We start from the raw sequence: 27,355 nt of genomic DNA, 5'->3' as shown, positions 1-27,355 counted from the left end.
CCTCGCATTATCAATGAGCCAGTCACTGTTGTCTCTGGAGGTAGCAGTTGGTGTCTCTGCTGCCCTGCTACATCTTACTAGATAATAGAAAGAGCCGATTAGCTAATATCCTATAATCCCCTTCTGCAGCATCATGGACGTCAATCTTAGGACAAAGAGCAGCTCCATGGTACGGTAAGAAATATGTGGACTGGGATTTGTTTGTCAGAAGAATGATATATGTATATATATATGAGATGAGGAGGGTGGCATTACATAGGGAGGTGTAGGAAATGGTTATATAAATAGGGGGAGATACCAAGGGAAGGCTATATAAAGATTTAAAAAGGAAGAGGTTACACTGAGATATTGAATTAGTTGTATAGATAATTAACAGAGGTTATAAAGAGATATCACATATAGCTATAGGCAGGTTTGAAACAAGCTGTGTAAGCCCAGTAGAGACATGATATGTATTCTATATTAAGAAATTCAGTGCTTTATAATCCAGTGATGAGGACACTATTATAATTCCTCAAGTCATTATTGGGAGGGGGGGTATTAACAAAAAACAGGAAAAAGTAATATTGAGATCAGTTGCATTAAAGTATATGTGTCCTTAGATTTTACAACTTTTGTGGACATTTTTCTCTGCAGGTAATCTGTGGCCATTTCCTCTTGTGCCTTATTATATTTTATACAGTGTTCTACATGACATGCAGTGTTTGTACAGGAGCTATGGGGTAAGATCGAAACCTCAGCTTGCTACATTCTTAGTTGTTGTGGGGTAAATGTGATGGAAAACCCCCTTCACATGGAATCCCCTGCAAGGGATTCTAGCCAGGTATATATAAATACGACCAACAATGATCACCATTATGCCTCTTTATACATGGACCTCTTGGAGCGCATGTACGCTGTACTAGACAGCCTTTACACAAAACCCTGGACGGAGGTGCAGACGGCAGATCACCACTCATGTACAGCTGTTTCATCCTTTATGGGACTCATCAGCATGAGATTGGAGACTGGCTTACTGCTTGAGGCTTGGGGCAATATGTGAAGCACACACAACCAGTGTAAGTAAGCGGTAAGCCAGTATCCAACCCCATGCTGAGCATACTTATTGTACAGATCAGACCCAGAAACATGGTCCCTGTGTATTAGCTCTCCATGTTTACACTGTCCAACACAGCACCCTGGAGGGGCGATGTCCTATGTGGATCACGGCTACTCCCTACTAACACGTCTGCCAGACTAATTTTCTTATCTGCTGCCCCATATGGTCAGTTCCTTCACTGGCTTCTTAAACCATCCAAAATTCACTTGATACTCCTGTCCTTACTTAGAGAGCCATTTACATCACTGCGAGAAACTATTGGTTCTCCCCTCCTTTTTGCACAACTGACTTGTCCACATCACCCTCACTACAATCAAATCATGCTCCCAAGCAGTCTCTCATCTTCTGGCTCATTCCCCCTCAACCGCCTAGTAGATTGTAAGCCTGCAAGAGCAGATCCATCTTTGTCTTCCCTGCCAGTATGTTTTATGTGTGTTAATAGTATTGCCAATTTTAATGTTATTGTTCATTTTCACTATTTCCCTATTGTAATAGCACTACAGCATCTGCTGGAACTCCAAAAATAAAGTTTAGTGTCTTTGTTCCACTTGTCTGGTCGTACATATTTTCCCACCCGGTACCACCCCTCTAAAACATCACCTAAATAATGCGGTCTTGCTTGGCCTTGTGTTTTCTTTTTTGCTACAATCTTTCAATTCTTTGTATTCCCCGTTTGTCCACAGGATAGATCACTTTAACTGGAGGATTCCATTTGACCATACAGCACCCCAAGAGTTCAGCAATACAGATTTTCTGGGTAAGTTGGAACCTCATGACTTAATAGTAATGATAAGGCTTTGAGTTTCTGGTGTAACAGCACTCCAAGGTACACTCCTTTTCATTTGTGTTGTTCAAAATTGAAAATAAAAAAATTATAAAATATGTACTTACCTTAGGGAGATGCTTTAGAGCTGTAGTTTCGAACCACCTCTATGGTGTGATGTTTTGTGCCACTAACTAACTGCTTGAAGTGGCCAATCAGTGGCAGGAAACTGAAATCTAAATTCAAATCTACAGAGTCTCCTAGTATGCATTTGCTCCTGCCCCAGCTATTTTCATGCAGGAGATGTGTTCGGCCGAACACACTCTCTGCACATGATACACTTACTGCCAGCCAGCTCCAGAACTGTGGGCAGGGGTCAAGCGGTGTTAGTGGCAAGAGCGTTTGGCTTAGCTGTGGCTTTTATCTCAGGTAAGTACTTTTCTTTTCTTCCATCTTTTGAAAGTTGCATATTAGTGGGGCTCTCAGGTACAGTAAACCGTGCTTTTAATTTTGAAGATTTTCAAAATGAAAGTTAATTCTGAATGTTTTACATTTCTCTCAACATAATAACATAATGCTTAATAATATATCTTGCTAGGAAACAAAATGTTTAAACCAATAATAGAAACAAGTGACAGCAGATAAGAAAAATTTGGGTTATTTAGTCTGCCGATTTTTTGCTAATGTAAAAATGCAAACCTTAATCAGTCCTTGGTCTAATCTTAGTTTCAAGATAGCCTTATGCCTATCCCATGCATGTTTATCTTCCCTGATTGTATCAGCCTCCTCCACCTCTGCTGGAAACCTGTTTCAAATATCTACCGACAGGGCCGGTCACCATATGTCAAGAAGGGCCAGGCTGGATCCGCCACAAAGCTCTGGCCCTGGTCCACTTTGGGTTGCTAGAAGGCAAGATATTTTCCTCCTTACATGGCAGGTGTTGCAAAAACGCGAGGTCACGCAGCAATTGACATCACGTGACCTTGTGTTGCTGGCAGGGAAGTGACAGCACTAGAACTGCGTGCAAAGCGCAGAGGAGAGCCAGGCATTTAGTTTAAGTAATTTAAACATAAAGTAAATATAATATACAATTGTTGATACTTCTATGTTTTAGTGTAATTTATTGTTCAGGTAAAGTATTAGTGTCAATAACCTCTTATCTATGCTAAAGAAATTAGTTAATGTACAAAATGACAGAATTAGTTCTATATACAGCATTCACTGCATGCCTGCTGATATTAACTATTTTTGATGGACCTTTTTATATATTTTTGTTAACTTTTTTTACTAATTTCATTTAAATAGATTTAAAATGTGATTTGTTCATCTATGGCATGACCCGATGGACCTGCACTCTATAGACCTTTAGCTTGTACAAATTTATTAAACCAACATGCTGAGCATGCAGTGCTGGAATGGAAAAGGTGTACACAAGCAGCTGCTATACCACCATCACCGCCAGGGTCTACGCTGGCATTGACAGTACTCATTAGTCTAACAATCCCTAGCGAAAGGACCATTGTTGAACCTTAAAGTACATAAATACCAAGAAGTCCCACAAGTAATTAGTCCTAACACTTAATTTAATAAAACATAAATGAGACATGAGAGATTGCTTGTATGATTTTTGAACATGCATTTTTTATAGCATAGTCTACACATTATTTAAAGATTTATCATTATAGATTAATTTATGGATCTCCCTTTTTGTATTTGAGAACATTAAGGTTTATGCACTAAAGTGTTAGTGCTTGCAAGTTGGCAACAAATGTGAGTTTGCTGGAGTAGACATTGAACCTGTATGCTCCTGTGAATCTGCAAATAGTTTTGCTTAGAGTTAGCATGCAAGAGCAGAGGCAGACTTGTCTAAAATTCTTCATGGATGTGGGTACATGGCAGGGTCAGGCAATGAGTATGAGAGTGAGAGGGTAAAGCAGTTAGGGAAGGAGTATGTATGTATGTATGTATTTGTGTATGCATGTGTGTGTTTATGAATGTGTGCTAGCATAAGTGTTTATGTGTGTGTATTTGTTTAGCATGAGAGAGTATGTGTCCATGTTTGACATAAGTATTATCATGAGCATGTGTTTGTTAGTGTGTTAGTGTAAATATGTGGGTGTTAGCGTGAGTGTAAATATGTGTGCCAGGGCTTATATTACTGGAGGGGGACAAGGGGCTGATGGGGCCACTTGGATTTACCTTCCCACCAGGCCTGAAGGTGCCAGCCCTACCCTGTCTATCACCCTTTAAGTAAACAGAAAACAAAACCCCCTATGGAGGCATTCACTTATCCTAGAGTATAGCAGAAACTAACGCAGAAATAATGTGTGTGACTGCTGACAAGCTGGATCACAGACTTTGGATGGTCAGATAAACCGGGTCAAATTACCAGTAACCCAGGGACAAGGCAAGAAAGGCAGGAGGCGTCAGTGATACAGGAACACAGGATACCGGGATCAAGGTCGTAAGAAAATGGGAAGCCCTGGGAAAGGTGCCTAATGGTTTAGCAAATGTATGGTAAAAGGCAGTCTTATAAAGGGAGAGAACAAACTAGCTGATGGGATGACAGCTGTCAAGTGTGTGAGCCCCAAAAACAAGCCTGAGGCATAGTATTCCAGGGGCTGCACAAAGCCTGAGGCAGATGGACAGCCTGGGACTTATGCAGCCAGTCTGTCTACCTTCATGGGTCAGATCTTAAAGGATGAGAGCTGAAATGTTTGGTGAATTTACCATTCGCTGAGCATCTCCTAGCTCCCGTGATTCCAGAGATTTCAGTAGGATTCTAAACACAAGAGTGCACAAGAAAATTTGACCAGTATAGCTTGAGTTTCAAAAAGAACAATCCTTTTTTTCCAATAAGAGATGCTGTGCTATGAGCTATCAAGGAAACAAAGTGTTTCCCAGCGAGGGCGGAGGGGGCTGAGTTGACAGAGTGTTCGATTGAAATGCAAACTCAAAAAACAATTTCTGAAAACTCTGACCATATCGAACACACTTCATATTTTTGGGGCAGTGCATGATTTAAAATCAAGGTTCTTATTGACACTAGATTACTCTTTTGTTGTACCCAACAGTCCATTTGATCTCACTGGAGATCACTTGCCTCATATGTGGTCTCCTGTTTGTTCCCATTGGACGTTCCTGGGTGTGGGATTACTCTATCACCGTCATTGGTGTACATGTGTGTTTATGCTGCATAGGTAAGAAATGTGTATATGTCAGTTAAATTAAAACATATTTGAAGAGGTGCACTTTGAACACATTTCATTTGGAAGCTAATGGAACCAAACAACCACTGTACAAAAAATGCAGACCTGGGATTGGTACTTTTTTACAAAACTGGCACAGTTTTTTAAGTGGTTGAACAAAACCATTTACATTTTATTAACTTTTGGATTGTGTTATATCTGTGCTATGTGCAAATATTGTGATTTGTGATTAAACCAGATGGTATTATGCCTTTTTGGCACATTTACCAAGCCTACATTTTTAAGTACAAAGATCTAGACTATGTCAAAACGTCATTGCCTCAGTTACAAGATGTCTTGAATGACTACTAGTAGAGCTAACAGTAGTCAAATAAATTTGTTTTTATTTATACAATTGCAATAGCATTTTTCTGGTTATCTAGTTATCAAAAAAATGATATCTTACTTTTGTTTGATGCTAGCCTAACAAAGCTCTCTCTTGCTCCCAGTGACAGGTGTACTGCCTTGGATGTGGCAGTGGTGGCTTGAAATAGGTAACGTGGGCCCTGACAAAATGTACATTTCATAATTTAACCAACTGTGATAAACTGTGCTATGTTGAATTAATTGTCAGAATAGCATTGTGGTCTATCCATCAACATCCAGATGTTTAACAGTTGAAATATTTCATTTTTTTGGAAGAATTGGAGTCATTGTTACATTTGGCATCCGTGCCATATTGTCATTCCATGTGGGAAGGGGCAGACTACTTGCTCTTAAACTCAATTTAATAGAACAGCTCTGACTAATCTAATGGAATAGCTTTAAGTAATAATCTGGACACAAAAAACTATTGAGAAGATAATGAGGCTTGTGCAACATTTTCTGAGCAAAACAAGAAGTCATGGGGGGAAATAAGTGGCACTTCATAATAAAGATGCTGGTTAAGTAAGACATTGCAACTTTATTTGAAATCCATATATAAACATGGTTGGAATGGTAATCAGTATAGTGATTGTTGATATTGATTCCTTGTAAAGATACCCATGAATTGAACATCATCTTTAGGGCAGAAAAGAATCTTTCTTATCCCTTCACGTGTCGGGTATTATTTAACACACTGTGTCATGTTGCAGGCTGTGGATTAATCCTTATGGTTGGATTCGGACAGACCCTCGCTTACTGCACAGGCAGCCGTTCATCCAGTGCACACCCGCTGATGTTTGACAATGAAGAATATTACTACTCCTAATGGTTTAGTCTGACAGAAGTTTATCATGGGCTAATATACATCACACCTTAAACATTAACACAGATTAAAAATACTTATATTTTTTTACTCCAAAGGAGCTATGTTGTATGATAATGCATTTTGAAGTTTATATTTTTTGGTTTTGTTTAATTAAGCGACAATGAACGGTTGACCATTTCAGGATTTGCGTGTGTGGCTTTGTGTAATGAGTGCATGACCATGCAGCGTGTAACGTAGAAAGAGTATTTTGAAGTTTTTGACAAAATTTGTTGTGTAATAAGCTAAACATGATTGTATATAAATATTTCTGACAATTTTATTTCTTAGGTTTGGCGAAATGTATGTTTTGTTATGCAAGTATAAATACTTGTATTGATAGAAATGGATAGTGACAGCTGGTTACACTTTTACAGATTCTGTGATTGACACAATGGTTTCTGGATCCGTTGTGTGTAGTTTGCCATGTATTTGTGTGCAAAAGTCAGGTGTTTCAGGTGGTGAAGTAGACCCTATAGATAATTTATACGCAGGGCTGTCCTGAAAAACAATAAGGCGCAGGGCAAGGTCCGCCATGCCCTCGTCAGCACAAGTATATCTTGAGATGGAGGTCTGTGCAGTTACAGGCACAGAACATAGGCCCCTAATGCTTCCTCAGCAGTCTACACACCCACTGTGCCAATTGTCAAACTTGCTGAAAATATTAAAAAGGAACTTACAAGTTGTAAAATACTTTTTGTGGTTGGAAACTGCTTAAAAGGTTTTTTTTTTTTTTAATGATTGCTTTTGTTAGATACTGGAAAACGTATTGGTCACGTTTGAGGTCTTGCAAATTGGGTACCTGCTTATTAACGGTAGCAGGAAGCAGCCGATCGGTAGCAGGAAAGTGCTCCCATTGAAATAAATAGACCCTGTTTAGCTGCGTTTGCTTAGCCAGATTAGTAGTTATCAGCACAACACGTAGCAGTATATCTTTCGTGCTGTGCTATTTAATGCTCAAAAACTAGAATGAGCTTCACACATCAATACTCAACATCAATGTAGTTAACATTTTAACCTTAATCCATCCTTAAATTTGTATCAATTTGGTCACAATCATTTTTCTTTAGACACTGTAAGAACGCAAATGAAAAAACAAACATGACCATCTATTCATTCTTTGATCTTCAAGAAAGAGAAAATGAAACGGCTTGTAGTTTTCGTTTTAACCAAAATTCATTTGACTTATCAACCTTGGTCTCTTTTAGATGTTGGCGACATCACATACATTTGCAAAGCACAACACATAACAAAACTGCATTTGATGTCATTCTTTATCATATAGAATTCACAGATTCTGTTTCTGCAGACATAAAAATATACATTTATAAATATATCTGCATACACGCACAATAATATTCAAACAAGATATACATGAATGTGTATTTATATACGCTTGGAGGTCGTGTTACATATAAATTGTATATGTACACGTCATTCTGAGTTGTTTTTTTTGTCTCCACTTGTTAACCAACCATATACACACACACTCATCTATCCTTGGAAAACACATAGGTGCTATTAGTTTGATAGATGGCATGTTAGGCATAAAGTAATGACCAATAAATCCTACAAAAAAAAAAGAAGCAAAGTTCACATTATAAGGATCTGTTTGCGAGATAGGAATGGGGTCTGTGCATCCCGCATGGCCTTAGAAAACTCCTGCAGCGGCCACTCTGTGCATGGGGGTGGAACTAGCTTGCCCCGGCGAATCAGGTCACAAAGATCCCGGATCATCTTGGTCACTTCTTCTCTATCTACAAGAGGTAAATGAAATCAAATTATGTGCTGAACAAGAGAGGAATGAGAAAAACAAAGGAGGAATGAGAAAAAAAAACCCACTCACTTTGTGCTCGATCCCTCTTCCACTGGGTTACCCAGAATCCACACAACTTCACATTTTTAAATATTAATGCACTCTGGAAAAATGAAAGATAACGAATACAATCAAAAGCCAGAATCACTTATTTGAAAAATCTTTTACTTATCCACAAAAGCTAATAAAAAAAGCACCTGGCAAATAGATTCTACTATTTGTCCCGAGTTTAGAAATACTCAATGTTTTTACAAGTTATAGGGCAATAAGTTCACATAGAGTTTTGCTATTTCAAAACCTTTTTCCCCCCAAATTTGGTAATCATGCCCCCATATCCATCTTTCAAGCTAGACAACCCAAGGAAAGGGGGGGGGCAATCATCAGTTTGACTGCAGGAAGGGGCAGGGGAGCAGGAAGGGGCGGGGCCAATCATCAGTGTGACTGCAGGGAGGGACTGGGAAGTAGTAACTGCTGTGAGAGACATTCAATGAACCAAAGAAGCTCTCTGATGATCACTTCCCGAGCTATTTTAAACCAAGACATTGAGGTATTACAGGAAGACAGTTTAAGCGAAGGAAGTGACTTTTAGATCACTTTCTAAGCTTATTTAATGCCATGACGTGGAAGGCACGTCATTGTATTTTCTATTGTATGTTTAAAAGAAATCAAAAGTCTTCATTGCTAACCCTGCCCATCTCTGACATCAAGAAAAGAGCATTGCCTTTTAGCTCTTCTAATAACTTATCACACAAAACACCTAACTCAATCACACTCACTGGCCACTACTGTGTAAACGTAAGTCCGTAAAGCTTTGCTTGACATGAAGCAGCAAGCATGAAATGGCATGAGTGAGTGAGTGGCTGTAGGCAGTCAGGCTGCAGTGATGTAACACACAGGGTATGGCATTGGAAGAATGACATGATGGTTGCTATGTAGTATTTCAATAAACTTTTAAACACAGTTTTTAAAAGACAGGGAGCATTATACTTCTCTTTACATGAGGCAGAACTTATCTGGGGGTATTTTAAGAGGCCCTCTATGTGGGACAGCTCCATTAAGAAGACAGTGGTTACATCACTGCACTAGTTATCTTGGCTAGCTTAGCTTGTATTAGCCCATATACAAGCAGGACATTTAAATTTAAAACAACTAGGCTATCATAATTCATCACTTTAGTTGAATGGACTTCTGATATCTTCATTAGCAACCAATAATCCTACCAGATGCTGAGAAGCTGATTGACATCATCATGTGATGGTGCTGTCAACAAATACGTAAGTATACTAGCAAGTCTTAAACAAGCACCTTCATGCTTGCCAACATCATACATTTGTACCCGCTGGCTTGGAATCTTTTGTATGTGTGTGTTGGGGGACAGCCAATAATAATGCAAACTGTTGTACTTTAAGTCTAGTAATACTTATGAGGCAGCTTTCGCCACTCATTTATTGCACCAGGGAAGCTAGATTCAAATAATAATTGCCAGATTTCTCTACTTCATGTACAAAATTATTCCATTGCACACACCAGCAACAGGTCACTGGGTCTGTAAAAAAGTGATTGAAAGTATGACAAACATTTAGAGATCAATGATAATTTAGGTAACACTCACCACAGGAATAGTTACAGGCTGCTTAGCCATCCCACCGTAAGTCACCATAGTGCCACCGTAGCTAAAATATCATAGAAATACTAGGGTTAGCCCTGACAATTTCACTTCAACAATAATATGGCAATGTATGTTTCTATAGATCTGTCATTGTTAGGCAAAATTAAGAATGTTGGATTTCTACTGCAAACCTGCATATTTGGAGTACATCACAGAATAAAGGAGGGAGGGACAGCAAGCAGGTCTTCATTAATGCCTCTAATACCCATCCACGTCAAACTCCACTACTAAACGGGGAGGTAGAGTTAAGCTTCCTTACCTTTTCAAGGTGACTGAGTTTAAGTTAATTTTCTGTTATCTTAAGGTAATACTTACTCTAGATGACGCAGCATCTCAGTAGTACTCTTTCCTCCGACGCAATTTAATGCCAACCTTGGACGTGGGCATTGCTGTAAAAAAAAAAAAAAAAAAAAAAAAAAAGTGTAAAGTGGGGCCGCAACAAGGCTAAGGACTGGATCTGACTCATATACAATGGCACCCCAAGAAACAGCTTAGCCCACCTGCAAAATCTAGCCTTGAGTGAGGGTCAAAGGACAAAGCATTGAGGAGAGTATGTATTTTTTTTACCTTGAATAGCTCTTTCATCTCTGGTTTGCGGAGCATGTCCTCTGTGATCACATAATCCGCTCCTAAGTCATGGAGCCTCTGCACCAAACTCTTGAGGTCTGTCCTGTGTGCATACATATATTAATGCCCCATTCTACTACCTCTGTGTTCCCATGCAGATATATTAACTGAATGTTTCCCCTGGTAGCTGTATTCTTTTAAAATCCTGTGTCATGTACACGGCTCTTTCTTAAAATAATTACCACATTACATGATCTGCGATGCTAGTTCTATGTTCAAAAGCCTTTTTTCACACACACCTGTCTCGCACAACATTAATGGTAGTGATCCCCAGAGAGGCTGCAATCTGTATAACAGCCTGACCCACACTACTGTTACCAGCATTCTGTATAATAGAGTCACCTGCAGAACATAAAAAAAAAAAAGTATGCGTTACAGCGACAGAATAGAAAAAATGCAGTAGAAATATATCATCACACAACAGCTTTTCCCACATTCGTTTCTCCCTCTTACCTGGCCGAAGCGTCTCATAGTCAGACAGTAATCTGTATGCAGTGCATGGATTGACACTCACGGTTGCTGCTCCCACCACAGGGATGTCACTAGGAACCCTGACTAGAGATTCCTCATTGAACAATCCCTCTGTACGCCATGTACCTGAAATGCAATAATAATAATAAAAAAGCAACACTGGTTAGGTAAACCCTAACCCAATTTTTTTTTGTTGACAATGAGGAAACAAAAATTGCCAATCTGTTCCTTAGTAAGGACTACAATATGCAAATGTCAACTTGTGCACCCTGTGCAAATTGTCCCCCCATCCCTTATATTGTATATACATATTTCTGTGCTTATACTTGGATGAAGGTGAGCCAAGGTCTGAAGAATATGCTGCTGTGGTATAGCCTGACAAACAGATGTTGGCTGAGGCAAACATTTTTAACTTGTGAATCACGCTAAAATGTGAACATGCATATTTGCAGGTATTCCTTGTTGGCAGATGTTTTGTTAAAGGTTATTATTAGAAATATGATCTACTGAGTCTCTTTGTTTCTCCTCCATTGATGGGGACATCAGTCATGTTTCATACACGTAGGATTATTTTGGCCCTCTAACGCTGACTGTGTGCCCTTCTAGTTGCCGAGACTGAAGACTTAAAGTTGACTAAATGGAAGTGCCTGGTCTAGAGATTGGTTTATTTAGAACTTGAAGAAGGGCCCCAGGGTAATGTAACCAATACGGCAGACACAGAGTCCAATTCATGAGATCAAAAATGCAAAATTACAGCTCATACCCATACAAGCTAACTGAATAGTAGAAGGGCTCTAACGTCTTAAAGAAAATTGTATTTAATATCTGTGCATAAATTGTGTTTATACGGGAGGTTTTTTTTTTATCTGGAAGTCATGAAAAGCAATGTAGCATGTCGAGATAGCCTGAAATGATCAAACTTCAGAAGAAGTAGTTTTATACATCATACCATTAGTAGCTGTTCTGTAGAAAGAATCACTTGTTCTACCCAGCATTAAGCTTACAAAAACCTGCTTGCATGACGATTAAAGGGATACTCCAGCCAGCGTATGCACTTGAATGTAGGGATGCACCGAAATGAAAACTCTGGACCGAAACCGAAAATTCTGGATTCACTTGACCGAAACCAAACTGAAACCGAAAATGACCCCCCCTGCTTAAAAAAAATAAATAAATAAAAATAAAAATCAAAAAAACAAATTTATTAAAAACTTTGTACTTTTACTTTTATTAAAAGTAACACACCAAAATGGGACAAAAAAAATACAACAATTTTAGAATATATATAACAGCAATCACAGGCAACCAGTACATGCTAGAACCTGGGCATGATAGGAATGTGATTACAGGCCCACTATGCCACCACCCCCCACTCATATACTCATTCATTTACAGATACTCATTCATTCCCTTAATCACACATACTTGCTCATACACCCTCCCCCACCCCCTTACCTGAACTGCAGATCTCTCATTCGCAGGCTACTGAAGGGCCCTGCTGCTTCCTCACGAACAACTTATCTGGCCGTGCCCCCAGGGGAAGAAGGAACGGAGCAGAGTCACGTGAAGTGCATTCACGTGAATCTGCTGGGTTCCTGCTTTTCCTGGCCAAAATGATGCTCGCACACTGTGCGACCAATGCGCAGGTAAGCAGACCAGCCCCTGCGGACGATTATTTTCGGCCACCAACCCCCCCCCGGCATTTTGCTGATAATGCCCTTTTCGGCATTATTATTTTGGCCACCAATATATCGGTGCATCCCTACTTGAGTGCATATGAAACCTGAGTGGTCCCTTTAAATTTTCATGTGGTCCCATTGATTTCAAGGGGAGTACTTCCCTGCCACTGATGCCACATGGGAGGTGTTCCCCTAAGGTTATTGTATTTTTCTTTGGAGGTTTAAATAATTGATATTTGAGTACTTACAGAGTAAAAGGTTGTCACACTTTTTCAGGCAACAAAGCATTTGGGTGTTAGCGCTATCATCACTCACCAAGTCCAGCATCCACTGGGATAACCCAATCTCCAGGCCGAACTGAAGTTACATGATTCCCAATCTCCGTAACAACTCCTACTCCTTCATTGCCCCCGACAGCAGGCAACTCAGGTAAAAGTGCATAGGTGCCTAAAAAGATAGAAGTAAAATGAAATCTGTCTGTTTCTTGTTCTGGTACAACTCAACGAGAAAATGTTTACATTATAAAATCTCAATCAAAAGTGCTTTTTTTGTTCAATACAGGAAAAATCACAATGGGAAACAGCTAGTGATTTGTTTAAAAAAACAAACATAAAACCATTAGTTTTAACTAGATATACATTCTTGGCCAATCACGGAAATGTCAAAACTTTAATGCCTTCCATGTGAATGTGCACAGCACGTAACCTAATTTTAGAGCCATCCTTCAGTAATGATAAGATGCTAGAGCAATGTCAATTAGAGGCAAGAGGCTCTATCTAGCCCACCAAATTTGCACTTATTCACATAGCTTCCGCTGTCAAAAGAAGAGCTTACCTTGGACCATGTTAATATCGGAAGGATTTATGGGGGATGCCAACATTTTAACACAAACATCATAATCAGAAGGGGATGCAACCTCCACATTCTGCAATCTGCAAATAGGAAAAGACTTAACATTTACACACACACACACATTATATATATTGATCTTAATTAGAAGTAAAAGCGAAGGTTATAGTGGACACGTCTTATGTCCTACGTCTTATCAGTCCTCTTTGTGGGGATTCCCAAAAAGTCACGAAGCCTGTGATTTCATGTCACCCAAATCAGCGCCCTTTAATGGGGAGACATTTAGTTTGACAGTAAGGGCCTTTTACCTTTTACACAAAGGAAAGGTGAGACCTGTAATACAATCTGGCAAACGACACGAGAAGATGCTAATCCTAGGAAATTAAGATTGCTCCTTCCAAAGTATACGATTAATGAGTGTTTCTAAGTATTACTTATTGATTTATTACAGCGGCACGTTACAATGGGTAAACAGGACGTAACAAAATCGTGGTCTTTATAACAAATTGTATTTACAAAAGCAAAAGGCAAGGAGGGCCCTGCGCAAATGCACTGCTTTGTAATGTGTAAACACCATTACATAGGTTTACTAGTGTACTGCACTATTAAAATGTAATATTTGGAAATAGCAACAGACTGATCTGTATGGCCCACTGGAAAAGTTGCTACCACACAACACAAATTTTGCCTACAAGGGGTTCTCTCAAGACCACTTAAACATTTACTCTTTTAGTATCTCCACACTTAAGCGTAGCCATTTAACTTTTCCCTAAACTGAGCAAATGCATTGACTGCCTGGTTATTCAGGCTCCAGAGAGCTGTCACAAGCGCCATAGAGAGAGAAAGATTTTGCCTCTGAGATCCTCCTGAAACACTGAGCTCCCCCAGCACCTTTAATACAGGTACTGCAACCATGCAAGACAACGAAGCCCAGCTTACTAATCACAAAGCGATTAGTAAAATAAATAAAATTCAAAAACTTGTGGTAACCAATAAAATAACTCTCCAGTGATGTCACCATCAGGGGAGTCACCCAGTTCCAACAAAACGTAGAAAAAAAAAAAGTCCAATAATAATAAAAAAATATATATATTTTATGAGCAAGTCCTAAAATTTCCACATTCAAATTAGTTTCTTCCAATCCTGGCATGGAAAAGAGTTAAAATACTGGCAACGAAAGATAAGAAAATTACAGCTAAACACAAGCACAGCAAAAATGATCAAACAGCCTCAGTCACGGTCTCATGGAAGGTACAAAAAGAAAAAAAAAACAGTTTGGTCTTTTAGGGGTTCAATGGTACCACTAGCTTTTTGTCTTCCTGATATTGTTAGCAGGGAGGCTTTCTGTAGACCTTAACCTGTGGAATTAGCATTTGTATGCTTGATAACTGCAAACCAACCGATCATGGCATAATATACTGAAAAACATATATGGACACATTTGTAATTATATATCAGTTATCAAATGCTATAGGAATATAGGACGCATGTTTTGATTTGGAGCTCCTTTTAGCAGCAGAAGGCTTTAAAGATATTTTAGCTATACGTTTGCTAGATAGCTCGTAATCTTTGATATTAAAAATATATAGTTCCGCAGACACCAAAGATCTTTGGTTTTATTTCTCATGCAGTCTCTTAAATTATGCAGTAGATGCTGCATGTTGTTCAAAATGGTTTCGAGTCACAAAAAGCCAGAAAAAAAAAAAAAGACAGGGATTTACTTTTTGTTTCGTTTCAGTGACTCAAAAACAAGAAGGAAACCACACAAAAAAGGTCCTCATCATATTCCAGCATTAGGGACGTTCAAATGCTACTGTAAGCGATCCTACTTAATTGCTACTCCACCAAATTCAATTAAAGACACACAGCCATCATATACACTTAACGCATATGAGAGCTAACAGGTCAACTTGCAGATGCATGGGGGGGGGCAGAATCCCCACCCCCATATGTATTTGCGCCTTCCCCAGCCATTTTCCATACAGGTAATGTGTTCAGCCAGACACATCGCCCATACTTACTGCCAGTCAGCTCCAGTGCCGAATCAGCAAATGCTGCAGACTGAAGTCAAATGAGACCACTGTGCAGAAAGCGCTCCTACTGAAATGCATAGGAGCAGTTTCCTGCCACTTATTGCCCATCAATCAGTGGCATACAACATTGGCGCACACAGTAGGGGCGGGAACAGATATATATATACATTATATATATATATATATATATATATTTTTTTTTTTAAAACACAAAAGTGCTTTGAAATGTATTGTTTATCCAGCTCTTAATGTTGCTTTTGGAAGTGAGCCATACTCATAGGTTGTGCTGAAAATTAGTCTGAGACTCAAGAATTTTAAATTAAGAAAAAACAGCATTGTAACTGTCTACCTTTTAACCCCATGTGGCAAAGACTCATTGAACTGCTACACTATAAAGGTCTAAAAGGGTCATATGATGAAACTGCTTTCAATTGAGACTCATTCTTGCTGACTTCCTCTCACTCCCCTCATCTTGCTTTGCAAACGACGAGGTTCATATCACTTCCGCCCGTTAGTATTTCTGACTTCTACCCCTCCCAGGCGGTTCAAAACCCCACCTTCCCAGCACGCCTTGGAGACTAATAGGGTTTTGTGCCTTTGGTTCCCTTATAGTTAGCGAATATATGTTTCCCTGCCCTTCCTCCCGTGATGCACAGCGGTCCCGCACTTCCCCTGCCCTTCCTCCCAAGATGCCGTGCTGCCTTAAGACGTCCCTTGGTAACTTCCCAAGATACCCGCGAAACCCAAATCTCACCGCAGCACCTGCAAGGGCTCCCCGTGCTTCTCGTACACAAGCCCCCGAGCTGCCAGAGAGCTGAGCGGGCGGCGGAGCACTCGCAGACCGGGCCACATGATATGCGCTCCCTCCTGGTTACAGACCTGTGACGGCACTAACCGCGCCCTCAGCTTTGCACGTCACCAACCCGCCTACTGCTGACTAAGCGCGTCTCTGTGTTAAAACCTAATCGAGCAGCTTTATTTAGATGAGCGCATTTATCCACGCTTATCCACATTGTGTCTCTAGCATCTTAGTTGGCTGCCCGGTTAACGGTATATTTGAACATATATATATGCCTGGAGTCTACAGCGATACAGACTGCGCTTAGAGGGAATGTTATGTTACGTTATCATGTTTCTTCTGGAGAGGTTTATTCAGAGGGAGAGTCTTGGATTTGACTGGCTCCAAGAAGGGCTGAGCAGGCCGTACCCGGGAGCTTGCTGGAGCCCTCCCGCCTTGGGGGAGGGAATGTCTTGTGAGGTGCTGGGTTAACCTAAAACGCCTTACATTTATACTGGGTGGGCGGTGAATAGTGCGGGTGGGCGTGTCTAAACGCCACTCCCGCACATAGAGATTGAGTGCCCTGATATGGAGAAGCAGTGATATCCTGAGTAAGGAGCTGGCCCTGTATAAAGCATAATTCAATGTGTAACGAACCCTTGTATAAATCTTCCTGGTTCAACGGCTCATGTCTATTATCTAGGCGCCACCTAGTGTTTTATCCAAACTGAAACTGTCACCGAAGTAGATGTAATAAAAAAATAAATAAATCTGGAAAAAGATATTCTTTCATCTAAATGTTCATGCAAAGACAAACACCAAATCGGTTTGTTCTTAAAAGATTGTGTTTTTATGACAATGCGATACGTGTGCTTGCTGATATAAAATTAGCCTACCAACTATCTATCTATCTATTTATCTATCTATTTATCTATCTATCTATCTATCTATCTATCTATCTATCTATCTATCTATCTACATAGATAGATAGATAGATAGATAGATATTTATATATAGGTAGATAGATATATAATGTTATTGTATGTTGGGTAGTTTAGTGTGTTGGGAGTTAGAGGGGAATTAGTTAGATAGGGTAACCCAGGTTACAGAAAACCTAAAAAAATAGCAAACTTTAATAAAAATTGTATAAGAATATCCGGTTAGTAAATATATTTTCAGTATTTTTTTTCCATTTATACTAGCTGTGCATAATTTTATTTAAAAATACCAATGCTTTACATAAATTAATGTTTCTATGTGCATTTATATACTTTAGATATGATGTTCCTACTCTTCTAAATGTAACACTTTTGTAGCTAAATGCAGCATTAGAAACATATTTCCCAGCACAGTTAAATGCTCACCCCCTTTCCAGAAATAGTTAAGTAATATTTTGCTTCACTAACTTTTTTACTGGGAACACCTATTATTAAAATGTATACATAGGTTTGTAAGCTGTTTATACCTAGATTTGAACTTGTATTTGTCCTTGATATTTAACTTTTGGGCTTTCTGACTTCATGCTTTCTGCCTCAATTATGATACTTATTCATGGGAACCATCCTTCTACGAGTATAGATATATAAAAAAATTATGGCTCACAATGTTTACTTTCAGCACTGCAAGACAAGCCTGACCATTGCCAAAGATGAATAATTAGAAGTTGAATCTCTGCCATTGTGGTTAATCTGTAAACCTGCCTACAGTTATTTTTTCTTTTGAAGGTTACCAGGAGACGTCAGGTATCCATTACTAGTGAAGAAGTGATTTCGCAAAATAGTTGTTTGCCAAAATTGGCTCACCTATAGATTTTGCATGAGGCTAACTTTAGTAAATGTTATATTTTAAATGTCTTTTTTTTTAAAAATAAAGTGATTTTAAACTCCTTGCTATTAAATCACAAAATCGAAAGTTACATTGAGTACACTCATTTACCAGGTTATGGCAAAATTTCAAAGTGAAGTTATTTTTTAAATACCGGTATAAACAGATACATACACTAAATGGCCAAAAGTATGTAGACACCTGCTCGTCAAACACCTCATTCTAAAATTGTAGATGCTAACATGTAGTTGGTCCCTCTTGTCTGTTATAACAGCCCCCTCACTTCTGGAATGGCTTTTCAATAGATAAAAAAATGCTGCAAGGATTATCTTCAATACTGCGAATAGAGGGTGGTTGGGCACTAATTCTGGATGGTTAGGCCTGGCTTGCAGTCAGTGTTCCAATTCAGTGTATGAATGGGGGGGGGTCAGGGCTTTGTTCAGGTCAGTAAAGTTCTTTACACACTAGTGTCAAGAAACCACTTGCATATAGATGCTGCTTTGCGCAATGCTAACAGTAGGACAGATATACAAAAGATATCAGCCATCCTAGTTGCATATCAACATAGGAGCTCCAGCTGCCAAAATAGGAGCTCTTATATGCCAAATACAGTTCAATCCATTATAACCAAAATAAAGTATATGAAGCAAGGTAAAGTCCCCTTAAGGAGTGGACTATTAATTAATTTTTGTACCCTTGGTGACCATGGCACTTTTAACTTTTCTGTAGTGTTTGTGTTTAGCTGTAATTTTCTTCCTCGTTTAGTGTACCCACACAAATTATATATTGCTTTTTCCAGGACAAGTAGATACCATTGTTTTTATCATACTCGTCTAATGCTAATGAAAAAACCTGCTAAATAGATTCTAATATTTCTCCTGAGTTTAGAAAATATCCAATGCTTTAGTGTTTTTTCAAAACCATTGTTTTCAAATCTGGTAATTTTGCGCCCATGTCCTATTTGGGACATCTTTGATGTCAGCAAATCCAATTTAACCCCTTTAAACTACATATTTAAAAAAAAACTAGACATCCTAGAGTATTTGAAATGGTGGTTATATTTTTACAACTACTCACCTCTGAAGAAGCCAGTATCGGCGAACTGCATCAGGTTCTCCATAATTCTCATCTTTTATGAGCTTTTTGTTTTTAATATGATATGTAATTTCAAAAGAATTGACTTTTAAATGTATTGCTGTTATTTTGTAATTGTTTAATAGTTATATGAGTGCCAACTCCAATACATCATTGCTCCAGATACTTTCTTCTGAGCATTAGGGAACTGCTCCTGAGAGTTGGTAGCAGCTGCTTTACTCTCTATTTTTCCACTACTTTGATTTGTTTCCCTTCCTCTTTCTTCCTCCTGGGACCTACTTATACGGAGTTTCTCAAATATATTTTGTTGCCTTTACAGCACAGTACTGACACACTTCTACAGGAATCACCACATAGGTCTGTAATCATGAAAACATTTTGAAATAAAGTGTTTCCTAAACACTCTCTATTGTCCTGCTCTATACAAAGATATTGAGGATCCTACCGTGGCATACTACATTCAGTACCAAATACTATAGTGAAGGCTTATTCTCACTAAACCTGTAAATTTAATACATTTAATACAACATTAAAGCGCATGAAAAACTGTATGAGAGAATTACCATATAACGTCCTCAAGGTGTCACTGCTGCTGTTGAAATGAAGGTACATGATTATATATAGTAGTAGTAGTATAGTAGTAGAAGCATTATTCCCTCAGAAATCCCATGGTGCTGCCACAACCACAAAGGATGGGTAGGCACATGCAAATAAGGTCAACAATGAAACAATGATCACCTATTGCCTCTATATCCACTTTATACATTGATCCCTTGAAAGTAATTGCCCGCTCTACAAGACATCCTTTGACAAAACTCAGGTAAGAGATGCAGTAGCCAGATCACCACTCATGGACAGCTGTTTCGTCCTTTATGGGACTCGTCAGCATGAGGTTGTGATACTGGCTTAATACTTGAGGCTTGGGGATATATACTGTTTAAATCTTATTACTTGTATCTTAGACCATTAATTTCCTTCCACAAACCCATAGTACTGTGCCGTATGTTGTCACATAAAGTATAGTAACTCCTAGGGTCAGCAGGGACCTTAAATTCTCTGTAAGTTTAACTATAAAGGGATAACTAAAGGTTTCTATTTTAGGTAGAAGATATATATATATATATATATATATATATATATATATATATATATATAGTGACATTCATGTAGGATTGGTGGTGGAAGGGAGGTATGTTTCTCCTAGATTCCTTTCCTATGTGAAGTAACACCTGAGTCTTCCACCTGCTAGGTGATTAATTTAGGTGAATGAGAGGGTGGATATAAAAGGGAAGCCAGGAGGGCAGATAGCTCTCTGGCTGAGGACACAGAAAGCCTGTCTGTGGAAGAGACATGTGAGTAAAGGTTGCTGGACATATTATTGTTAAGTTGGCAGAGAGAAGCTCTCCAGCTGGTAGTGAGGGACATCCTTTGTATAGTAAGTGCCGGACAGGCAAGGTTTTTCTTTTGTTGCTGTGTTGTTATAGTTTTTTGTCTTTGCAACCTTTCCAATAAACCTGACCCTGTGTCAGAGTGCACGAACTTACTGCTGTTTGCCTGGTGTGCATGAAGACGGGCACTTGTCCCTTGACATCAGCGAGGGGCGATCCCAGACCTACCTCACAATATATATATATACACACACATATATATATATCAGTACCCATGGCTGCTATGACTTCAACAACTGGAATGGGTTTATTGAGCAATACAGGAAAAACAACATCAGTTACATATTACATTCTAATAACTCTCAGTTTGTGTACACAGCATTGAAGAGGTTTCTTCCTGGATAAACAAGGACCTTGAATAAATAGTACATTCAAACTAGGAGTGAAAATTTATAGTTGTACCAAACATCCAACTCCTAAAAGTATACAATAGCGGGGTCCTGCATTATCTTAAAGTGTGATGTGTGTTTAAATAACCAATCATGAAATAATAACCCTTAAATGTACAAATTCTAAAAATAGAAAAATAAATATGTACTGTATAAACTTCTCAGTCAATAAAAATCAATAAATATAAAAAAATATTGCCCATAAGTCACTGCAATTTCAAATGTGCAATTAACATATAAAAAATTATAAAATATACCAAAAGCTAATAAATCAAATAAATAAAAGTACAGCAATGTCAAGTCTAGCAATGTTTAATTGTGTTCTAAATCAATGAATTCAAGAAAATCATCCAAGGGAGTTCATCCCGAATTATCCAGAAAGGTTCATGGGGAAAGCCAGGTATGATGTATTCACCAAATGGTCACTCGTCTCGGTGGCACAAGCGGTATGAACTGGGTACATATTAAAAGTCTCACTTTGTTATGGTATATTGATGCATGGCATTGTTTTCTGCAACAGGGACTCTGATGTATTTGAGTTCACCAAGGCATTTAAGTGAAATAAATCTGAAACTTTGTTCTGCAAGAACAAATAACTGAGCAAGTAAAGATGCTTGTTTTACAGGAGAAGCATTATGTTAAATCCGAATGCATATAAAACATAGACTCTATCAGTGTGGGTGGTCTTTGTGCTTAGAAACCAGCTTGTCATTTTTAACTAGGGAAGCTTTGGTAGAATATAATATATTATATGGTTGCATTACAATCATCTAACAGGGTGATCCATAGTACTGTGTGTAGGGCTGCAACTAACGATTATTTTCATAATCGATTAGTTGGCCGATTATTTTTTCGATTAATCGATTAATTGGATTAAAAAATGTAAATTTTTCATTTATTTAAAAATATTTAATAAAGTAACGTAGGATGTAAAAAACAAACAGCAGAATAAATTTTTTTTATTTCCCAACCTGCACCCCCCCCAGTTATGCACATTTGAGCCCAGGCTTGCCACACTGCCTCCCAGATATGCCACATACCCCCAGATATGCCACTCCGCTCCCCACATATGCCTATATATACCCTATATGCCTTATACCCCCAGATACGTCACTCCATTTTCCCCAGGTATGCCGTATACCCACCTGATATCCCATAGTGCACTCATATATTTGCAGACTCGTTCACAGACACAATACTTTTATAAATAAATACAGGGTTAATCTTCAGTGCCCCCAGGATTTAGATTCCCCTCAGTTTGCCCCCCTTTACCTCTAACTGCACCTTAAGTTAACTTTAATTAATTAAATTAACCCTCAGTCCTCAGCATTAAATTAACCCTGAAGCGAAGACCCCATTAACCACAACTGCCCCTAAATTAACCCTGAAGACCCCATCAACCACAACTGCCCTTAAATGAACCCTGAAGACCCCATCAACCACAACTGCCCCTAAATTAACCCTAAACACCCCATCAACCACAACTGCCCCTAAATTAACCCTAAACACCCCAGTAACTATAACCACCCCTAAATTAACCCTAAACACCCCATCAACCACAACTGCCCCTAAATTAACCCTAAACACCCCATCAACTACAACTGCCCCTAAATTAACCCTGAAGACCCCATCAACCACAATTAACCCTAAACACCCCACTAACTATAACTGCCCCTAAATTAACCCTAAACACCCCACTAACTATAACTGCCCCTAAATTAACCCTCAACACCCCACTTACTATAACTGCCCCTAAATTAACCCTAAACACCCCATTAACTATAACTGCCCCTAACTTTCAGTAGCCCAAATATTAATTTTATACTCACCAGTTAGTTGAGTTCTTGAGCCATTAGGACGGTATAGGAAATGGGTGGGGCCAATTGGCACTTTGGACCCGCCCCTTTCTGGCTCCCTGTCCCTCCCTGCAGTCACTGCCGACAGACCCCGCCCCTTTCTCTCTGTCCCTCCTTGCAGCTAATCGGCAGTGACTGCAGGGAGGGATTGGAAGAAGGAAATGGGCAGGCCAATCGGCAGTCACTGCAGGGAGGAACTGTAAGTAGGAGCTGCTGCAACTAATCGATAATGACATTCGTTGTCAACGATTTTCATTATCGATTATTATCGATTTTATCGATTAGTTGTTGCAGCCCAAACTGCGTGCATACATGTTTTTACTATACGGTAAACTAGATCAAAGTTTGTCGAGTACAAACCTAGGCATTCTGAGACTATATAGAGATATATAGCGATCTAGAATTAAATTTAAGTCTGCATGAAACATCATCTGCGCCCTCTTATATCTCTGCTCTCATGTGCAAATACATTCCTCCAATGACTTGTGTCTCTCATCTACCGTCACAACCTTTCCAACTCCCATATTCAGCATTTTACTCATGCTGTGCGGCTTCTCTAGAATTCATTACCACATTCCATCAGACCTTCTCCCTATTATTCTAATTTCAAATGTTCAGTAAAAACCTACCTATTCCAAGAAGCATACAACTTTTCCTCCTAACGCCCTCAACCGGCATCCCAAACAAACTCTCTGCCATGTCACCTGCAACACAGTTCTCCATATTGCCCTTGCTATGATCAACTCATCCTCACTCAAACAGTCCTCTCCTGCTGTCTCTCTTCCCCTTCAACCACCAAATAGATTGTGAGCCTGCAAGAGCAGGGCCCTCTTCTCTTTCTGTACCACAGTACCACAGTCTGTTAATGATGATATTTAAATGGTCTTATTTAATTTCACTATACCCTATTGTAACAGCGCTACAGAATCTGCTGGTAGTATATAAATACATCTAATACCTCCCTAGTAGTTTAAGCACCATACCCCGAACAGGTTCCTTCCTTTGACCACTTAACCTATACAATATTAAAAACATAATTAAAGGCAACAGTTATATACAGACAATGGCAAAGAAGTTTACTTTTAAGTTTACATTTATGTATAAATTCACATCCTGAAAAAAATGGAGTCCCTCAACACCAAAGCCAACACTCTCTTCAACCTAGAGGTGCTGCTGAGTTACATGTGAAGTCAGCAGCAGGTGGCAGCATCCAGCTGTCACTTTTTACTGAGCACCTTCTCTGTCAGTGCCAAGTGTGAGAACCATTCTGCTGCCAACATGAGAGGATCTCTCGGAATTTAGTAGGGCAAGCTTTAAATCCTTAGCCTTTCTCCTAGTGCAAAATGTGGCAATACGCTAAAATACTATTTGAGGAAAGAGACCTGGCAACACAGTCAGCGTCTATAAATCACTAGTAGAGTCTCAACTTTATAGCCACACACATCTAATTGAGTTGTAATGTAAAATTCTTCAATAAGCTACTATATCAAGTAACATTTCTTCCAATAATAATTATATCGACAGGGTGTGGTAGTAGTAAAATGGCTATAGTAACACCGGAAGTATGTATCTTTTAAACAGCGTATCTCATTGAATCCACATACTCCTCCATTGTAGTATTAAAAGCCTTTACGATAATCAGTAGGCATATTATGATATCAACAATGTATGATTTCAGTCCAGCATACACGGTCCCGTTTTGGCACACAAAGTGGTATTCTTCAGGTGAACTGACCCATGCTCATGATTTACAACTTACCCTTAAAGGGCAATACTTAAAACGTACCATGCTGGTTATTTTACAAATATATATATACATCTTCTGTCTACATTTACACTATTTATATAGTACGTGACAAAGAATTATGCACCAATATAAATGATTAGATAATACGTAAATACAGCTTGCATATTCACATTATCCACAGGACCATATATATTAAATAAAACCTACTCAGGGTTCTATAGACCAATTTAGTTCTCTATTTGATTTATCTAATGCATTAAGTTGCCTTTCAACTTTGTTCAAGGACTAATAGTAACATAGTAATTAAGGTTGAAAAAAGGACACAAGCTTTTGCTGTTGATCCAGAAGAAAGCAAAACTCTACATTAAAGCAATTTCAGGTTGTGCCTCAACATTTCTTCATTTTCCACGTTTTATCAATGTCAGCCATGGATGAAAATTGTCCGCATATTACCACATATTACCACGGCACTGCAACACTAAAATAATTTTTTTTTGTATTAAGATCTCACTTCTTAAAACTTAACATTTTTACCATGTTTGCACTAAATGACCAGTGCAGTTTTTGTGCTTTTGCTATGACCTGATTCTGATTGCCCACTAACTCATTTAGTGCACCCCCACACATTATTTATTGTTTTTTTCAGCACAAATAGGGCTTCTTTTTGAAATAATAATTATATATATATAAACCATCATTTCAAACTTGTCACTTGTAAGTGACAAGTTTAGGGCACTGACATTGATCAGGGAGACGGATCAATAATCAGTGACTTAAAATGTCACCGACAAGTGATCAGGTAATAATTATGTATTTTTTATAAATAATTTGTGGGTTTTTTTTCATTATTATCTTAGATGACCCTTCTCTCTTCTGGGCAGGGTCATCCAGGGGCTGCCATCATTATCAGATCCATCATTATCAGATCACTCCTGTTGGCCAGGAGTGATCTAATCATCATCAGCCCACTTTTGATTCTGCAGTTTTTAACTAAACTCACAGCAATTGACCTGGAAGCACCCTTGACTTTTAGGTCAGTGCTATTATTTTGTTTAGTGTTTTTTAACTCTTTTAATGATGGTGCTCCGTAGAAGCACAGCATTGACTGATATTTAGCCCCCACAATCTTGTGGGGACAAATATTAACCCCTGCAATGCCACGATGGTGTCATACACAATTGTGGCATTGAAGGGGTTAACATGGCACGATCACTCTTAATGGAGCAATCTGGCAGCAGGGGATGGTTGGGACTGGTCTCCACACTCATGTGCAAAAACAGGAATGTAGTCAGAAGCCAAGGCCAGGGGTCAAAACCAGGAAATACACAGAACAACCAAACAGGATCCACACTTTTATTAGCTATAAGCAACAGTACAATAATTAAATAAATTGAAGATACTTCAAAGTATATAATGGAACAATAAGAAAATATGATTATAATAAAATCAATAACCACATAAAATTAGGATGTGACAATAAAACACATAAAACCAGTCTTTGGAATGATCACTTCAAGTAAAATGTTCCATATATTAAGGCACTAAAGTCTCTTTGATTGTATTGGGCTTATGACTTTACAGTTATTTACAAAGTGTGTATACATGTTGCCAAAAGCGAGTTTAAGACAACTAAAAGGGTATATACCGTATTGGCTCGGATATAGGCCGCCCCCGTATATAGGCCGCACCCTAAAAGTTTGGTGCTTTTTTAAAGAAAAAGTTTTTTTTCTTTAAAAAAGCACCAAAAAAAACATGCTGCCACTCTGTCCCCCTCCCCCGAGATACGCTGCCGCTGTCCTCCCTCCCCGAGATACGCTGCCGCTGTCCTCCCTCCCCGAGATATGCTGCCACTGTCCTCCCTCCCCGAGATACGCTGCCGCTGTCCTCCCTCCCCGCGATACGCTGCCGCTGTCCTCCCTCCCCGCGATACGCTGCCGCTGTCCTCCCTCCCCGCGATACGCTGCCGCTGTCCTCCTCTGCCCCCCCTCCTCGACTTACCGGAGCAGACTCCCGGGTGTCTTGTGGGGCCGGCGAGGGACATCTACGCAATACGCGTATGCAACTTCCGGTACCGGTACCGGAAGTTGCATACGCGTATTGCGTAGATGTCTCCCGCCGGCCCCGCAAGACACCCGGGAGTCTGCTCCGGTAAGTCGGGGGTGGGCAGAGGTAAAACGCTTAGATAACCTCCCGTGCCGGCACCCCCCCCGTGGGAAGTGCTGGCAGGGGAGGCTGTCTGAGCGTATCGGGGAGAAGGATGCAGGTCCCCTGCACCGCTGCGGGGGATCTGTATCCTAACCCCGCTGCCTGCCCGGCGCCCGGGACTGCATGTCCCGGGCGTCGGGCGCTAGACCCCGAATATAGGCCGCACCCCCACTTTAAAAACTTAAAGTGGGGGAAAAAAGTGCGGCCTATATTCGAGCCAATACGGTATATATATATATATATATATATATATATATATATATATATATTCTTTCTTAAACAAAAAAATATTCCTTGTCTTCCAATTTTTCTTTTATTCAGTTTATCATACTTTATAAAGACGTAACTGGTCAACTGTTGGATGACAAAAAGGCCATATAAAACAACTGTTTAGAAACCAAGGACCACAAATCCATTTTAAAAGTGGTCCTGCCTGTTGCCATTGCCCCTCTTGTATTGAAACTGTTCAGTAGCCAAACCCTTGAGCAATAGCTGCCAGGCTAAATCTTTCTGACAGTTGGCTAGAAAGGG

The 27,355-nt window shown here is 39.4% G+C and overlaps 2 protein-coding genes across 4 annotated transcripts; one reads left to right on the top strand and one right to left on the bottom strand.

Annotated features, from left to right (window-relative positions):
- Positions 1-641: 641 nt before the first annotated feature.
- LOC128472699 (transmembrane protein 244-like) lies at positions 642-6,482 on the top strand. 2 transcript variants are annotated; one of them, XM_053454624.1, is made up of 5 exons: positions 642-722; positions 1,783-1,856; positions 4,937-5,062; positions 5,560-5,604; positions 6,187-6,482. In XM_053454624.1, exons 1-5 carry the CDS (start codon positions 691-693, stop codon positions 6,300-6,302), a joined length of 393 nt encoding a protein of 130 aa, XP_053310599.1. In that variant the 5' UTR covers positions 642-690; the 3' UTR covers positions 6,303-6,482. The 2 variants fall into 2 exon arrangements, with proteins under 2 accessions (XP_053310599.1, XP_053310600.1); XM_053454625.1 differs by lacking the exon at positions 4,937-5,062.
- A 1,013-nt stretch (positions 6,483-7,495) lies between these two features.
- On the bottom strand, positions 7,496-16,394 carry MECR (mitochondrial trans-2-enoyl-CoA reductase). Of its 2 annotated transcripts, none has more exons than XM_053454618.1 (10): positions 16,237-16,394; positions 13,435-13,532; positions 12,916-13,047; positions 10,904-11,047; positions 10,690-10,792; positions 10,391-10,493; positions 10,139-10,212; positions 9,767-9,827; positions 8,185-8,257; positions 7,496-8,095 (listed from the first exon to the last, which is right to left on the bottom strand). In XM_053454618.1, exons 1-10 carry the CDS (start codon positions 16,332-16,334, stop codon positions 7,932-7,934), a joined length of 1,050 nt encoding a protein of 349 aa, XP_053310593.1. In that variant the 5' UTR covers positions 16,335-16,394; the 3' UTR covers positions 7,496-7,931. The 2 variants fall into 2 exon arrangements, with proteins under 2 accessions (XP_053310593.1, XP_053310594.1); XM_053454619.1 differs by having other exon boundaries at positions 16,245-16,316.
- Positions 16,395-27,355: the final 10,961 nt, after the last annotated feature.

The sequence above is a fragment of the Spea bombifrons genome, chromosome 2 (assembly GCF_027358695.1).
Source record: "Spea bombifrons isolate aSpeBom1 chromosome 2, aSpeBom1.2.pri, whole genome shotgun sequence".
NCBI lineage: Eukaryota > Metazoa > Chordata > Amphibia > Anura > Pelobatidae > Spea > Spea bombifrons.
This window is presented reverse-complemented; position numbering and strand designations above follow the sequence as displayed.

What these genes read in the sequence shown, in the direction of transcription:
- MECR (XM_053454618.1), bottom strand. Translation starts at nt 16,334, where the DNA reads ATGTGGCCCGGTCTGCGAGTGCTCCGCCGCCCGCTCAGCTCTCTGGCA. An exon ending in GAGCCCTTGCAGGTGCTGCG is followed by an intron (nt 13,533 to 16,236) that starts GTGAGATTTGGG and finishes TCCTATTTGCAG; the next exon opens with ATTGCAGAATGTGGAGGTTG. An exon ending in CTATGAGACGCTTCGGCCAG is followed by an intron (nt 10,793 to 10,903) that starts GTAAGAGGGAGA and finishes TATGTTCTGCAG; the next exon opens with GTGACTCTATTATACAGAAT.
- LOC128472699 (XM_053454624.1), top strand. Translation starts at nt 691, where the DNA reads ATGACATGCAGTGTTTGTACAGGAGCTATGGG. An exon ending in CAGCAATACAGATTTTCTGG is followed by an intron (nt 1,857 to 4,936) that starts GTAAGTTGGAAC and finishes TGTACCCAACAG; the next exon opens with TCCATTTGATCTCACTGGAG. An exon ending in GCAGTGGTGGCTTGAAATAG is followed by an intron (nt 5,605 to 6,186) that starts GTAACGTGGGCC and finishes GTCATGTTGCAG; the next exon opens with GCTGTGGATTAATCCTTATG.